At 48.4% G+C, this 15,745-nt stretch overlaps 1 protein-coding gene across 9 annotated transcripts in view; it reads left to right on the top strand.

Moving 5' to 3' along the window:
• UBR4 (ubiquitin protein ligase E3 component n-recognin 4) overlaps window positions 1-15,745 on the top strand; it is a 126,738-nt gene that overhangs the window by 87,281 nt on the left and 23,712 nt on the right. For all 9 annotated transcript variants that reach the window (XM_067722231.1, XM_067722219.1, XM_067722199.1 and 6 more), the window contains 15 exons: window positions 643-768; window positions 883-1,011; window positions 1,790-2,133; window positions 3,810-3,900; window positions 4,238-4,322; window positions 4,502-4,629; window positions 8,009-8,138; window positions 8,262-8,419; window positions 9,162-9,271; window positions 9,993-10,134; window positions 10,835-10,916; window positions 11,516-11,689; window positions 13,710-13,831; window positions 14,793-14,990; window positions 15,659-15,739. In XM_067722231.1, the coding sequence (XP_067578332.1) occupies window positions 643-768; window positions 883-1,011; window positions 1,790-2,133; window positions 3,810-3,900; window positions 4,238-4,322; window positions 4,502-4,629; window positions 8,009-8,138; window positions 8,262-8,419; window positions 9,162-9,271; window positions 9,993-10,134; window positions 10,835-10,916; window positions 11,516-11,689; window positions 13,710-13,831; window positions 14,793-14,990; window positions 15,659-15,739 (2,100 nt within the window). The remainder of the gene's footprint in view (window positions 1-642; window positions 769-882; window positions 1,012-1,789; window positions 2,134-3,809; window positions 3,901-4,237; window positions 4,323-4,501; window positions 4,630-8,008; window positions 8,139-8,261; window positions 8,420-9,161; window positions 9,272-9,992; window positions 10,135-10,834; window positions 10,917-11,515; window positions 11,690-13,709; window positions 13,832-14,792; window positions 14,991-15,658; window positions 15,740-15,745) is intronic.

Genomic DNA, 15,745 nt, shown 5'->3' with positions numbered 1-15,745 from the left:
AGCTGAAGTTTTCTCAACTCAGCACTGTTTTCAGGGCTCAGCTTTTGAGTGGCAACAAATAAGACAGATATATTGGAACACATGGTTTGTGTAGGATTTTGGAGACATGTTAATGAAACTAGAATATCTCAAGTGACAAATGACAAGATTTGGAAAGGCAGATAGAAGTTGGGTGACTTGCCCTGCATTTGTTCCACAGGCTGCTTCAAATTGCAGCTGCTGGCCTTCCCTCATTGTTGGCTTGTCCAGGGGCTAGTTCTCTGCCAGCCTGATGTGGTGGGACTGGATATGGGAGGACAGGGAAGAGGGGGGAACTGTCAGGATAGTCACTAGCAGCAGCAGCCTGGCAAAGCAAAAGAACACCTGGCTGTGGAGTCAGAAGGTTGAAAGTTCCAGTTCCACCTGTGCTTTTTAGTACTGTGTGACCTGGCATAAGTCACTGCTCTCAGCATTGTTTATTTATACGTATATCGTATACGTTGTGTATTATTAAAAATAACATACCCTCCCCACAGGATTATTGTGAAGAATAGAAATAACGTATGAAACACAGTACCTGACCTAGAGCTCCCTGACCGATCACTCAGGGAAAACCTTCATGCTGACGAGCCTTCACGCACGCCCCTGTCTCTTCCTGTCTAGGCTGTTTCCAACATCAACACACTTCTGGACAAAGCAGATCGAGTGTATCACCAGCTGATGGGACATCGGCCACAGCTGGAGAACCTGCTCTGCAAAGTGAACGAGGCAGCTCCTGAAAAGCCGCAGGTAGTCCAAAGCTGGAGGGACATTTGGAGAGGGTTCTGGGTCAGAAGCAGAAGACTAGCCCCTGGGTGAGGCCATCTCATGGTGGAAGGCTGACAGCTTCCCTCTTGGTTGCAGGATGACTCGGGGACGGCTGGGGGCATCAGTTCCACCTCAGCCAGTGTGAACCGGTACATCCTGCAGTTGGCACAGGAGTACTGTGGAGACTGCAAGAACTCTTTCGATGAACTCTCCAAAATCATCCAGGTAGAGAAACGGGAGCAGCTGGACAGTGTGCTTTGTCGTGTGTTATCGATGTCGTTTCCAAAGCAGTTCTTTGCTCTCCCCCAGCAGCTCAGCTCCGGGGGTGCCCTTGCCCAGCCGCATAGCTTCTCTCCCACAGCGGTTTTGGGTGCTCGGTAGAGAGCTGAGTTCATTCCGGAAAACAGAATAACGGAGATTATTATAGATGTGTTTTTCTTGACCATTCACAGCCCATCTTTTAGTAGAGGGGTTAACTGGTTTTAAAAAAATAAGGTGCCAAGGTTTTGTTCCTGTTTTTTCTGATAGACGTGTTTGCAGGCTTGAAGGGTAGGGCACACCAACTCCAGTCAACCAGGGTGGGCCATACGGTGGATGGCATGTTACAGACCCCACCCCCATGGGAGGGAAGGCTAGCCGCAGACAAGAGGAGCCAGGGTCCTTGTCCCTTAAGTTGCTGGTGTGCCATCTTTGCTACACGTGCCTACGTTCCTGACTTTGTTCTTTATGAGACAGTGTTACGTGGGAGTTAAGGGCGTGGGCCTGTGATCAGAGGCTGAGTTCTAACTCTGCCACTTACTTTGGTCAAGCCAACCCCTCTAAGCTTGTTTCCTCCTCTATAAAATGGGGATAAAGTATCTAACTGGTAAGGTTATCAAGAGGGCTAAATTAGATAATGCATGTAAAGTGTTTTTTCAAACCAAAGCTGATTTCTAGTTAACTTCCTCTTTTTCTTTATTTTAATTGCTGATTTCTTTCTCCTTTGTCTTTTTTTTTTCCTTAGAAAGTTTTTGCTTCACGCAAAGAGTTGCTGGAATACGACCTTCAGCAGAGGGAAGCAGCCACCAAATCATCTCGGACCTCCGTGCAGCCCACCTTCACTGCCAGCCAGTACCGCGCCTTGTCCGTCCTGGGCTGTGGCCACACATCCTCCACCAAGTGCTACGGCTGCGCCTCGGCCGTCACAGAGCACTGTATCACCCTGCTCCGGGCCCTGGCCACCAACCCCGCCCTGAGGCACATCCTCGTCTCCCAGGGCCTCATCAGGGAGCTCTTTGATTATAATCTTCGCAGAGGCTCTGCGGCCATGCGGGAGGAGGTCCGCCAGCTCATGTGCCTCCTGACCCGGTCAGAGCTTGCGCCGTGGTGACGGGGGCCGGTCATGCCTGCTCGTGCTTTGGTGGGGGCGGCAGCGGTGCTGGGAGCACCAGAGGGTGCACGGAACCGTGCTTCTCCCTGCCAAACAGCTTCGCTAGCTTATAATAGAGAAAAAAAATGGGAAGAGGTCCTGGGTATAGCTGAACAAACTTGGGGAGCATTTGAAGCCCGGGTTTCCGTGTAGGTAGTATGTTTGGCTTGTACTTGGTTGGTACCAGTGGGGTTTCCTGAGGAAGCAGTTTCTGAGTTTTGGTGAGGGAGGAGAAGGGTGCAGCGGGGCACTTGGACTCAAGACTCACACAGAGGAAGGCAGTTGGAGCAGTGGAGCCTAGGGATTAAGAGCTTGGATCTGGATCAGAAAGACCCAGTATCGGATATTTTGTACTATGTGCCTTGGACACATTTCTTAACTTCTCTGAGCCTAAGGTTTCCTTATCTGAGAAATACTGACGGTGGCAAATATCTTAAAGGCTTGTGGTGAGGATAGACTAACATAATTCATGCAAGTAATAACTCATATTTGTGGAGTACTTAGTCTGTGCCCATACAGTACCCACAGCTGGATTTGGATTATTTACTGAGTATGTTGCATAAGTTCTGGAACATGTTAGCTGGTTGGTAAGTATTACTTGCTGTATTACTTATTCACTCATCTAACAAATATTTATTGAGCATCTGCTGAATGCTAGGCACCGTTCTAAACTCTGAGGATACAGTGGTAGATGAAACAAAGTCCCCACACTCATGTAGCTTACGTTCTAGAGGGGAGAAGGGCAGTAAACAGGTAATTACACGGTACAGTGTCAGGAGATTAGATGTGAAGAGCGGTACAGCTGGGATGGCAACTCTGATTGTGGGTGGGGTTGCTGCGGAGGATAAAGTGGTCAAGGACGACCTCTGAGGGGTGATACTTGAGCAGAGCCCTGCGTGAGGTGAGGGGGCAAGTCATGCAGATACTGAAGGCGCGGGCAGCACACAGAGGAAATAGCAAGTGTCAGGAGGAGAGGCAGGGGTGTGGCCGGGGTGTGAGGGGCGGGGGAGCCCTTGTGCATGGAGTGAAGGATACCAGTTGGGGAACAAAGGGGAGGGGATTTAGTGAGAGATCGCCAGGGCCCTGATCCTGTAGGGTCTCGTAGGCCATTATAAGGACTTGGATTTTATTCAAGACACGTTGGGAAGCAAGAAAGGGATGTGACACAATTCGTGGGGTTTTTTTATTATTAAAATATACATTATTACAAAGGGACACAGATGGGAAATGTGGATGCCTTGTGGGAAATGAAGTGAGGGCAGTTGGCGAAGATGAGGAAAGAGTTGTGGCCAAGGCTGAGAGTGGACATCTGGATTCTGGAGACTGACACACCAGGCAGTGTCTGGGGGCTGTGCAGCCTGGGATGTGGGCTGGGGAGAAAATCCCCCGTGTGTCAGTGCTGCTCTGTTCTCAGTCGGCGTCTCCTCCCAGGAAAGGCGGCTGGGGCGTGCCCTTTTTTTTACACAGCAGGGTTTTGTGGGGCTAGTGTGTCTTCTTGCCCCTGGGAAGGCTCGGTAGCCCTAGACATTGATTTCCTTTTCTCTGGGCTCCTTCAAGTGCAAAGGAGGGACACAGCCAATGGTGAATAACAGGACTCCTTTCTCTGCTTCCCTAGGGACAATCCAGAGGCCACCCAGCAAATGAACGACCTGATTATTGGCAAAGTCTCCACAGCCCTGAAGGGCCACTGGGCCAATCCTGATCTGGTGAGCAGGCTGGCCGTGTCCTCACCTCTGCCTCACTCCCTCGGCCTCCGGCCCGCCGGTCTCGTTTGCAGAGACGAGAGGGAGGGAGGGAGCGGCACATTTGCAGAGCTCATGTCCCACAAAGACTTTCCCAGGTCAGAGTCAACCCCAGAGAGAAGAGAGATGAGCGGTTGGCCCTGTGGAGGGTCTCCATCTCTCCACTGTCTCTCTGATGGTCCACCTGTGACCAGACGTTCTAATGCTGAGTCCCTGGGTCTGAGCATGGACGTGAGCCCTAGTCCTGGGATTGACCCTGCAGACCCTCCTCTACTCATGTCTCTTCCTGTTGGCCTTCTAGGCAAGTAGCCTTCAGTATGAAATGCTGTTGCTGACAGACTCTATCTCGAAGGAGGACAGCTGCTGGGAGCTCCGCTTACGCTGTGGTGAGTTTGGGGGGACGTCTGGTTAGCAGCTTGCCAGAGAAAGGAGAGGAGGCTTCAGGGCGCAGTCCTAGGCGCAGGGCGGGAGAGGGCAGGGGAAGCTGTGCTTGGGCAGCCTTGCCACGGCAGGCGTGATGTGTTCTGTGATCACGTGTAACGCTGCCTTTCCTTCCTCTGCCCAGCACTCAGCCTTTTCCTCATGGCCGTGAACATTAAGACTCCCGTGGTTGTTGAGAACATTACCCTCATGTGCCTGCGGATCTTGCAGAAGCTGATTAAACCACCTGCTCCCACCAGCAAGAAGAACAAGGTACGGGGCCAAGAGGGAGGGCGGGGTGCAGGCCCCGGCCAGCACCTGACCTGCCTCTAAAGGCCTCTGCTCACCTGAACTCGCTCTCCCTGGGCGGTACCGATGCTTCCTTTGCGGCAGTTCAGCAGAGATGGTTTGGGGTTTTTGAGAAGGAAGGTTTCTCAGAGGGAACTCAAGAGAAAAACAAACACAGAAATACAAACGCATAGAACAAAGTGGTTAGCCGTGGAGGACTGCCTCTTTCTCCGGTCCCGTCAGATGACTCGCAGCTCCCAGAGGACACAGTGTTCTTTCCTACCCCTGTGCCTTTGTACGGTGCAGTTTTGCGCAGTGGTGGAAGTCCTGGGCTCTGAGGCAGACCTCTTGATTTCAAATCCCAGCTCTTGCATTCACTAGCACTGTGACTTGGGCACGTTATTTAACTTAGGTTGCTTGGTTACCCTATCTATAAAATGGGAATACAGCTTCCACCTGAAGTGTTGGGAAGAACAAATGACTTAATGCAGATCAAGTGCTCAGAGCAGTGTCTGGCCCATGTTAATCCTTAATAACTGTTACTTGTGGCTGTATGGTGTCTCCTCTGCCTGGAATGCTCGCCTCCATTTTGTCAGCTGCTCCTTCAATTAACCAGTTCTCTGCTAGGCTGGCTATGAGCTTCTCGAATCCAGGGATTGTCTTACTAAGATGTTTTTATGTCCAGTGCATAGCATGGTATCTAGCATTATAATAGCCACTCAACAAATCATTGTTAAGTGAATGAATAAAGCCAAGTTTTTAATCCTAAAATGGCCTAGCCACAGATGAACTTGCTTACACCAGTCGGGCCGTAATTCTTTCCCTCGGCCGTGCCTGAGGCCGTCAGTGCCTGTTATCCATCTTTGTAGTCCTTGGGCCGTTCTCCTTCCTGCTCCATCCTGATGGAATCCCTTGGTGGGAAACGAAGTCTTCATTGTAGGATTCTGAGTAGTAAGCAGTAAGGAGGAAGCTGGGCAATGAACAGTTTACTCTATTTCCCTTCCCTGGTCTGCCCGGACAGTCCTCAGAAAAGACCCCCCTTCCTTCCCTTTGATGAAGGTTTACTTCGCCTCAGAGCTAAGTCTCAGCAAATAAAAATTGGTTCTTGATTGAAAAGAAGAACCTCATCCCCACATAACTGTCATTTTTCCCACGGTGTGAGGTAAAAGATTTCCACAGGGTTCTTACTCTCTGAGCACTGAAGCCTCACATTTTGCTTAGTTTTAGCATAAAGAGAGCAGCAGTTCTCAAAGTTTGGCCCATAGATCCCTGGGTGTTCCCAAGATTCCCAGGGAATCTGTGAGGTCAACATTGCTTTTGTAATTACCCTAAGACGTGATTTGCCCTCTTCACTGTTTCGTGGCATTTATGCTGATGGTGCCAAGTCAGTGATGGTGAGGCCACTGGAGGCTTAGCACGAAGAGGCTGTGGGCCCAGCTCCACTCAGAGCCGTGCTCTTCCCTGCCGTGCACATTCCCTCTGGAGTGTCCTTGATGAAGCATCGCAGGTTAATTTTAGTAAATCTTGAATCCTGAGTGCTAATCTTTTTTTTTTAATGATTTAAAATTTTTTATTTATTTAATTTATTTATTTATGGCTGTGTTGGGTCTTCGTTGCTGCATGCAGGCTTCCTCTAGTTGTGGCGAGCGGGGGCTACTCTTCGTTCCGGTGCACGGGCTTCTCGTTGCGGTGGCTTCTCTTGTTGCGGAGCACGGGCTCTAGTCACGTGGGCTTCGGTAGTTGTGGCTCGCGGGCTCTAGAGTGCAGGCTCAGTAGTTGTGGCGCCCGGGCTTCGTTGCTCTGCGGCATGTGGGATCTTCCCGGACCAGGGCTTGAACCCGTGTCCCCTGCATTGTCAGGCGGATTCTTAACCACTGCACCACCAAGGAAGCCCAGCTAATCTTTTTAATATTCAGCAAGACAATGTGTGAGGCCCAGAGACAGTGCCCTGGCGCACTGCAGCGCAGCGGTTGTCCTGGGGAAAAGCACTTGTGTGACTGCGCTGCAAGCTGAACCAGTTGCTCTTTTCATGGAACCCGATTTGTGCTTGAAAGGAGGGCTGATGGGCAAATTGTGGTTGTTCAGAATCGGGTGTTTGGTGGACATTTTCTTATAAAGTGAATAAAGTGAGCTTATCACTTAAAGAGGAATTGACGTAACTTGGTGAACCAGTATTTTCCAAACGACCAGTACATGTTACCGAATCATGTGAGAGTAAATGATGAATTTTAGTGGAATGGAATACGAAACATTTATTGATTGGTTTCAGATTCCTCATTCTAGCCAGTCTTCAAGAACCTATAATTTGTTAAATTTTGGTTTAGTATCAAAGAAAAAATCCACAATTAATTGAAAAACCTATTAAAATATTCTTTTTTCCAACTAAATATCTGTGTGAGTAGTACTTCACCTCAAGCAACATATCACAACAGTTTGAACTCAGAAGCAGGTATAAGAATCCAGCTGTCTTATTAAGGCAGTCTTTAAACAGTTTCAAAAATATAAAGCAGTGCAACTCCTTTCTTTAGATTATTTTTGTTTTGGAAAATATAAAAAATGTTATTTAGGTTGCCAGGTAACGGATTTATTCTTACTTTTAAATGAATTAATAAATATTTTAAGAATTGCTGAACCTTAATTTTTAATAGGTACATATTGATGGAGAGAGCTACACACACAAGAACTCTTTGGAGTCAGTAATTTTTTTTTTTTTGAGGTACGCGGGCCTCCCACTGCTGTGGCCTCTCCCGCTGCCGAGCACAGGCTCCGGACGCACAGGCTCAGCGGCCATGGCTCACAAGCCCAGCCGCTCCGCGGCATGTGGGACCCTCCCGGACCGGGGCACGAACCCGTGTCCCCTGCAACGGCAGGCGGACTCTCAACCACTGCGCTACCAGGGAAGCCCTGGAGTCAGTAATTTTTAAGAGTAATGGGATCCTGAGGTCAAAAAGTTTGAGAACCCAGAGTCCTGGGGCTCTGCTGTGTAGGCTCCTTGGGATTAGTTATGGCTCTTTAAATTCTGGAGGCTGCTTAGTGACCCCTTGAAGATTTATGTTTGGGAAACTACAAATCAGCCTTGGGATAGGAGTTAGTATATGTGGCTATAAGGCTGTCTGCAGGAAGCCAGTTACACCTTATCCTGCACAGTCAAAATCAGTGACCCTAAGCTCAGCATGGAGTTGCTACTGCTAAATTAGATCAAAATGCTTTAAAGGAACATATGGGGGCATAAAAGACATGACTGTTGATCCTTCAACATTCTTGCCTTTGCATATGTCCCCTTGGGGTGCCAGTGCTATTGTATTGCAGCTGTGGCTCAGATGTGCCCTCAAGCTCTCTCACCTTGTCCGCTTTCCTCCTGCAGGATGTTCCTGTCGAGGCCCTTACCACAGTTAAGCCATACTGCAATGAGATCCATGCCCAGGCTCAGCTCTGGCTCAAGAGAGACCCCAAGGCATCCTATGAAGCCTGGAAGAAGTGTCTTCCTATCAGAGGTGTGTCTGTCTCTTCAAGACTTGAGAAATCGGTCATTCCTACCCCATCCCAGCAGCCCCACAATCCCCCCCTTTCTGTCCCTTTCTTCTCCTTACCTCTCCCTGCACCCCTTTGCCTGCCAGGGATCGATGGCAACGGGAAGTCCCCCAGCAAATCAGAGCTCCACCATCTCTATTTGACTGAGAAGTACGTGTGGCGGTGGAAGCAGTTCCTGAGTCGTCGGGGGAAGAGGACCTCCCCCTTGGATCTCAAGCTGGGCCACAACAACTGGCTGCGGCAAGTGAGTGAGCGTCCCCTGCGCCCCTCGCCCTGCTGCGCTGGCCTCAGATCCCGAGCAGGGTATTTCTACTCCTCCCCACTTGTCTGCTCTGCTTTCTCTTCTTTCTCTTTGTTATTATTGCTTCCTTTCACATAGGTAGAGGTTCTCGGTTGCCGCCGCCAGCGTGGTGGACTGGCTGAAACAGAACTCTTTCCGCCTTCTCATCAAGCTCGTGATCTCTGGTCTCCTCCCTGACCACTGAACGGACCTGAGCCTCAGTGCCTGTACTCCCCTTTCTCCTTCCACCTTTCATATCTTCTGCTGTCCTCTTCCTCTTTCCAGCTAATGTTCTTAAAGATTAAAGTAATTATATTTTGGAGAATTCATTTGTCCATTGGTTCATAACATGAATAACTGGTTTACATTAAATGTTAAGTGTTCACCGTGTAGCTGTCCCCAAAATAGAATTATAGCTGTCTTTGCTAAGGAGAATTCCTGCTTGTCTTTTTTCCTACTTCAGTCATCTTGGGTACATTCTCCAAAGTAGTTGATAGAGAAAATCTCCATGAAGAAGGTGGCTCTTAGGCAGCCTCTTTACCAGCCTGCAGCAGTCTGATCTTGTGTTAGCTGGTGATTTTTACCTTTAACCTTTCCTAGAGAGGTACTCAGAGGACTTCCTCTGGATGGGTGGCAGTTGACTGTGCCCTGCGGGGCCTGATGAGAGGCTGTTAGTTGAGCCGGGGCTTCTGTCCATACCCCACAGGTGCTTTTTACTCCCGCGACGCAGGCTGCACGGCAGGCAGCCTGTACCATAGTGGAAGCTCTGGCCACCATTCCCAGCCGCAAGCAGCAGGTCCTCGACCTCCTCACCAGGTACCGTTTGAGAGTGGGATGGGCAGGGTGGTTGGACTTCATCTCGAGCCCTTCCCGCTTTCCCAGGGGAATCCATAGATCAGGGTGACTGGAGGCGCACCTGTGCTCTGTAACTGTCTCATTCCTTGTAGAAGATCACAGAAACAAAAAAGTTCTAAAAAGCTGAATTGTAGTGATAGTGCAATTGTAGTGGTAGTAGCAGTGGTGGTGGTGGTAATAGAGCAGCAGAATTTCAGCAGCTAGTATTTTTTGAGATCTTATGAGCTTATAAGTGCTTGGCATGCACTGTCTCATTTAATCCTTATCTGGGCTTAAAGTGGTTAATTAACTTGTCTACTGGAACGCAAGATTTGAATCCAGGCAGTCTAATTCCAAAGCCCACATTATTGGCCACTAAACTCTGGTAAACTGACCTTGTGAGTGACTCAGTCACAGCCATACTCGTGCTGCCCCAATAGCCGCCGTTCATATTTTGGTGCTTTATTGTTCCAAACGTGTATAGCTTGTTGCACTGCATTCCCTGTTGTGTGCTCTTGAGCTCTCCCCAAGTGTGGGGAGTTCCCGAGTGGGGAGTTTGGGGTTTTCTCGCCCCACCCCCTTCCTTCCATGGAAGAGGGAGTGAAGGACAGCAGAGGCATGAAAGATGGAAGAAGCAAAGAGGAGCTGTCAGGACTGTTGCAGCTGTTTGAGTTCTCTCTCAGTGCCTGTCTCTCCATGGCAGTTACCTGGACGAGTTGAGCGTAGCCGGGGAGTGTGCCGCCGAGTACCTGGCGCTCTACCAGAAGCTCATCACTTCAGCTCACTGGAAAGTCTACCTGGCAGCTCGAGGAGTCCTGCCCTACGTGGGCAACCTCATCACCAAGGTACGTCTGTCTCACCCAGCCCAGCAGAGCCCCTTTCCCTAGCCCTGCTTTCGTTGTCCTCTTTCTCTGCGTGAACTTTGTGGTGTTCTTTTATACCAAGAAGAAACATTTGTTGAAAATGCAGGCATACCTTGCCTTATTGCACTTTGCAGGCGACTGCAGGTTTTTGATAAATTGACGGTTTGTGGCAACGCTGCATCAAGTAAGACTATCAGCGCCATTTTTCCAACAACATTGTTTTTTAATTAAGGTATAGACATTGTTTTCTTAGACATAAGCTATTGCACACTTACTAGATTACAGTCGAGGGTAGACATGAGTTTTATATTCATGGGAAAAAACAAATTTGTGTGACTCGCTTTATTGCAGTAATCGCTTTATTGCAGTGGTCTGGAACTGACCCTGCAGTATTTCTGAGATCTGCGTGTGGTTACTTCTTTGACTTCATTGTGTTCATCATGAGGTTATGCAGTCTGTTGGGGTCACTTGGACTGTTCTCCATTTTTAAGCAGTCCCTTAACGTCATTGCAACTGTCCTTGGCTTCTTGGAAAGGAGTTCTGCAAAGTTCTGCAAATGCTCTCTCAGCTTGAGAGAGCATTAGAATAAAAAGATGGTGCTGCCAGTTCCTGGACCAGTGGTGGGGTGGACCAGTGTCGTTGGCAGTGCTGTCACACTGACTGTGCTTATTGTCCTGTTTAGGAAATAGCCCGCTTGTTGGCCCTGGAGGAGGCCACCCTGAGCACTGATCTGCAGCAGGGCTATGCCCTCAAGAGTCTCACAGGTAGAGAGAGCCTCCCAGCCCTTCCTTTAGGGCACCCTGGGTATAGTTTGGGGACTGACCCTTAGTTCCTTGGTTGCTGTGGTTGACTCTCTTCTCTCTCATGTTGACCACACTGCACTTTTTTTTTTTCTTTTTTTTTCACAGTGCACTTTTGAGGTCTGCGTTTTTCTCCTCAGGGATGGCTTTACGTCTTTTTTTTTTTTTTTTTTGCGGTACGTGGGCCTCTCACTGTTGTGGCCTCTCCTGTTGCGGAGCACAGGCTCCGGACGCGCAGGCTCAGCGGCCATGGCTCACGGGCCCAGCCGCTCCGCGGCACGTGGGATCTTCCCGGACCGGGGCACGAACCCGTGTCCCCTGCGTCGGCAGGCAGACTCTCAACCACTGCGCCACCAGGGAAGCCCTCTCCTCAGGGATGGCTTTATGTCTTTGAGCATCTGTTGGCTATTGACCAGTTCACATCATTGAGCATGCCCCATGCCAAGCACAAAGATAGTGTTTCCCTGCTTTTGAGTTGCCCGTCATCTTTTGAGGATGAATTAAGCCTTCTTTGCTTAATTCTCATTCAGAACTCTTGTAGCAACTTTTTCCTGTCCCCACAGGCCTTCTTTCCTCCTTCGTGGAGGTGGAATCCATCAAAAGGCACTTTAAAAGTCGCTTGGTGGGTACTGTGCTGAATGGATACCTGTGCTTGCGGAAGCTGGTGGTGCAGAGGACCAAGCTGATTGACGAGACCCAGGACATGCTGCTGGAGATGCTGGAGGACATGACCACAGGTAGCACCACCCAGCAGCCTGCAACCCGAGATTCCCATGTCCCTTCTGGCTCCACTTAGGTACACTGGTCTGATTTCCCCAACTTCCTCAGAGCCAGAGCAGGGGCAGCAAACATCTCACATTCAAGGAAAGAAGGAGAAGAAATTTCTCTTGAGACTATTGGTTCTTGGGGTTATAAAATTCCATTGCTGGCCTCGGTCATTTGGGACTTATTTTATACTGGCTGCGCCATGTAGCTCGTGGGATCTTAGTTCCCCGACCAGGGATCGAACCCGTGCCCCCTGCAGTGGAAGCACAGAGTCCTAACCACTGGACTGCCAGGGAGTTCCCAGTTTTGACTTTTTATATTGAGCTCATAGTGTGGGAAGAGGTCAAAAGTTCTCGTGTTGGTGTCTTTCACTGGTGCTGGAAGATTCTCAGCCATCATCTCTTCAAGTTGCCTCTGCTCTCTTCTTTCTCCTTGTCCTTGTGGAGCTCCACTCTCTGTCATCCCTGTGTCTTCCTCTCTCTTTCGTAGTGTCCATCTCATTGTATCTTTATGTTGATTTTGGATAATGTCTTCCATCCTGTACCGTGTCATTCAGTTCATTAATTTTTTCTTCACTCTGTTATCTTTTTAATCTACCCATTGAATTCTTGCAGTTCTGTGTAGACTTTATAGTCTCTAGTTTTTTACTGACATTTCCTCCTCCTTTTATAATCTTTCAGCAAAGCAAACTTATTTCTGTGTCTGATGATTCTAAAATTTGAAGTATTTATTGATCTAATTCTGTTGTTTGTTTTTTTGGCTCTTGCTTATGGTGCCTTAAATCTTTTTGCATTTTGTGGTTTTTTTGACTGTGAGCTCGTGTTTTGAGGGTTTATCTGTGGAAATTCTTCAGGACCCGAGTCAAAGGAGGGTTTTTCCAGAGAAGATTTGTAACCGCTTCTGTGAGGCATCTCAGGGTACAGCCATCCCAGGGCCGCCTTCAACAAAGTTCTGACCTTAGATTTTTCAGACCTCCTAGATAGTGTGAGCCACAAACGCCTGTGAGGAACAGCTTGTTGTGAGTTCTTGGAGATTTTTTCCCGCCTCTACTCAGTGCCGCATTTTGAGGGAAGACAATGTCCTTTCATTGATTTGCTTGGGCGAAAGGGAGAGTTCTTTTTAGTTGACCCTTACACCAAGGATGTAGCTCTTTTGGGGAACCAGGTTTACATGTATGTGTATACGGGGTGGTTCCTGCCAGATTCTCCACCTTGGCAGATTTGTGGCTGTGTATCCAGCTCTCAGATCCTGGCAGGTTATTGAAATGAAAGCTCATGGCAAAAAATTGCCTCAGTGCTTTGCTAACCTCCCTGGGTTCCCAATTTTTCTTAATTTTGGGGCTGTGGCTTTCTTTGCTAGTGGGGCAGTTCACTGATACCTTTTTATTCAATATTTTAAATTGTTTTTAAGTGGAGGAGTGGAAAGTAGGTCGGGGGACATAGTCTGCTGTATTGCCAGACACGGAGGTCCTTCTGGTGCCATTTTCAGCTGTCTTGCTGAGCTGGTTTGTGACCTTGGCAACTGGACCCTTTTCAAGAGCGTTATTACAGCACTTGCATATATGACTTGAAGTTTATCTCTTTCATTTATAGAGGGCGATCTACTTAACCTTTTAGAATGAAACTGAAAACTATAACTTCCTTTTGATTTGACTGGAATGCAGTTAGGATCATTATTTGACATTTTTGGGTACCTATTTTGGGCAAGAGGATGCAAGGTTATAATTCCCAGAGGGAGCAAGACGTGTACACAACTAACTGTGCTGCTCTGTGTTGACTTGGGTATTAAGGCTTTCAAATGGAATGTGGTCTGAGTATGAGAATCAGTCAGCTTCAGGTTTCCAGTTGAAATATTGATATTGCCACATAGGACATTGAAAGACTTGCTAGGCAGAAAGAATCTGTCAGTGACGGAACTTCATTTAAAGTCTCATCTTAGTTTCCGTGTGTGAAGCTCTTTCCTAACTGACTTGGCCACACTGATTTCTGGTAGGTACAGAATCGGAAACCAAGGCTTTCATGGCCGTGTGCATTGAGACAGCCAAGCGCTACAATCTGGATGACTACCGGACTCCCGTCTTCATCTTTGAGAGGCTCTGCAGCATCATCTATCCTGTAAGCATGAGCAGTGGTGCTTCCCGTGGCTCTCGGGGTGTCAGCATGAGCCATTTCTCCATGAAGCCTCTTGCTGATTCATTATAGTCATGGGTAATCTTACCAACGGTGGCCTGTTCAGGCAGTGTTTTAGGAAGCACCGCATGTAAAACGGAAGCAACCTCATAATATTCCCGTTCCACATGGTGGGAAATCTAAAGACCTTCCTTGGTCTCGTTTCCTAGATTCAAAGTCAAAATCAGTCTTTCTTTTTGAGCTAGGTCTAACCTCCCATTGCCCAAATCCTGGTATTAATCCAATATGCTGTGAAAGAAGCAACGCTGAGCTAGGGCGTAAGGAAATTTTCACCCTCTTCCTTCTTTCCCTGCCCATGTTTTGTGCACGCTTGGATGCCGGTGTATTTGTTTCCGTAGCCCGAACTATATAGAAGCGTGGTATGATCCAAAGATCCCCTCCTGTTATTGAGGAAGAATGAAGAACACCGGCATCGTCAGTTAATGATGAGCGATCAGTGGGGTTGGGCGTGCCTGAATATTGTATAATATAGAGAAGACCCTTTCCTTGACTGGAGGGTCACCAGGGACAAAGTCGTCTGGCCCCAGATTGGTTGGCATCGCATGAGACGAGCAGGAGGAGAGCCCTCTCTGCCCTCGTGTCAGTGATCCAGCTTTCATGGGTCACTCCTCGTCTGCTTATGTTGTTAGGCTTTCCCTTCTAATCTCCCCTTAAGTTTCAGAGGACGTGCTTGATATTTAAGGCTATTTGAATTATATTTGGATTTTTGAACCACCTCTGAGCTTCTTATCCTTTATGTCTTTAAATGTGTAAGGGGCTGGATGAGTTTCGTGTGTTTTCCTCAGGGTGTCCGTGAGCAAGGTAGCATGGTCTAAATCAAAAAGGTCTCTGCCATCCCTCTGTACGTATACTTATGCCATCCCTTCTGCTTCCTTCTCTCCTTTAGGAGGAGAATGAAGTCACTGAGTTCTTTGTGACCCTGGAGAAGGATCCCCAACAAGAAGACTTCTTGCAGGGCAGGATGCCCGGGAACCCGTACAGCAGCAATGAGCCTGGCATTGGGCCACTCATGAGGGATATAAAGAACAAGATTTGCCAGGACTGTGACTTGGTGGCTCTCCTGGAGGATGATAGTGGAATGGAGGTAACAAGCATAGGACACCACTGTCCTGGTTAGGGTTCCTTTCCCTCAGGAGCCGATTAACACTGGGCCTCTGTAAATGCGGGCCAAGGATCTCCACCTACCTACCCCACCTGGTGTTCAGGGTAATTACCTGTAAAGGGCTCTGCCCACTGCCTGGCACGTGGGAAGCAAATGGTTGGTGACTGTTGCTTGTCATGGCGCAGGCTTTTATTGTTCTTGTTGCTGTGGCAGAGGCTTTCCAGGGATTCCAAGTTAATTAAGCTCCCTAAATACTGGCACTTTAGCCCCTGTGCAGATTTCTGGCCCTGTATCTGGTACCTTCTGGCAGACAACACTAGGGTCTGGCGTTATCGTATACATGGTGAAAAGCTTGTTGGTGAAATAGAGAAAATTGTCTTCTTTGGTGCTGAGCTGAAATGGATTCAGGATAGGAGAAGGTCCTCAGCAGTTTTTTAACCTGGAGTCCATGGTTTGGGTTAAAGCTGTTTGTAACCCCTGAACTTGTGCACAAAATTCTGCGTGTTGCGCACACATGTGCATTTCTTAGAGAGAGAGAGTCGATAGGTCCCTGACGCACAGACGTTATGCCATAAAGCGCCCTTTGATCTTGAAATTTACTTGCCTTACAATTATTTCCAAATAACAGCATCATTTTCTTTTCTGTCCAGCTTCTAGTGAACAATAAAATCATTAGTTTGGACCTTCCTGTGGCCGAGGTTTACAAGAAGGTCTGGTGTACCACGAATGAGGTATGT

Source organism: Pseudorca crassidens, chromosome 2 (genome assembly GCF_039906515.1).
Source record: "Pseudorca crassidens isolate mPseCra1 chromosome 2, mPseCra1.hap1, whole genome shotgun sequence".
In the NCBI taxonomy this organism is placed as follows: Eukaryota; Metazoa; Chordata; class Mammalia; order Artiodactyla; family Delphinidae; genus Pseudorca; species Pseudorca crassidens.
Note: the sequence above shows the minus strand (reverse complement) of the source record. Positions and strands in the feature narration are given on the sequence as shown.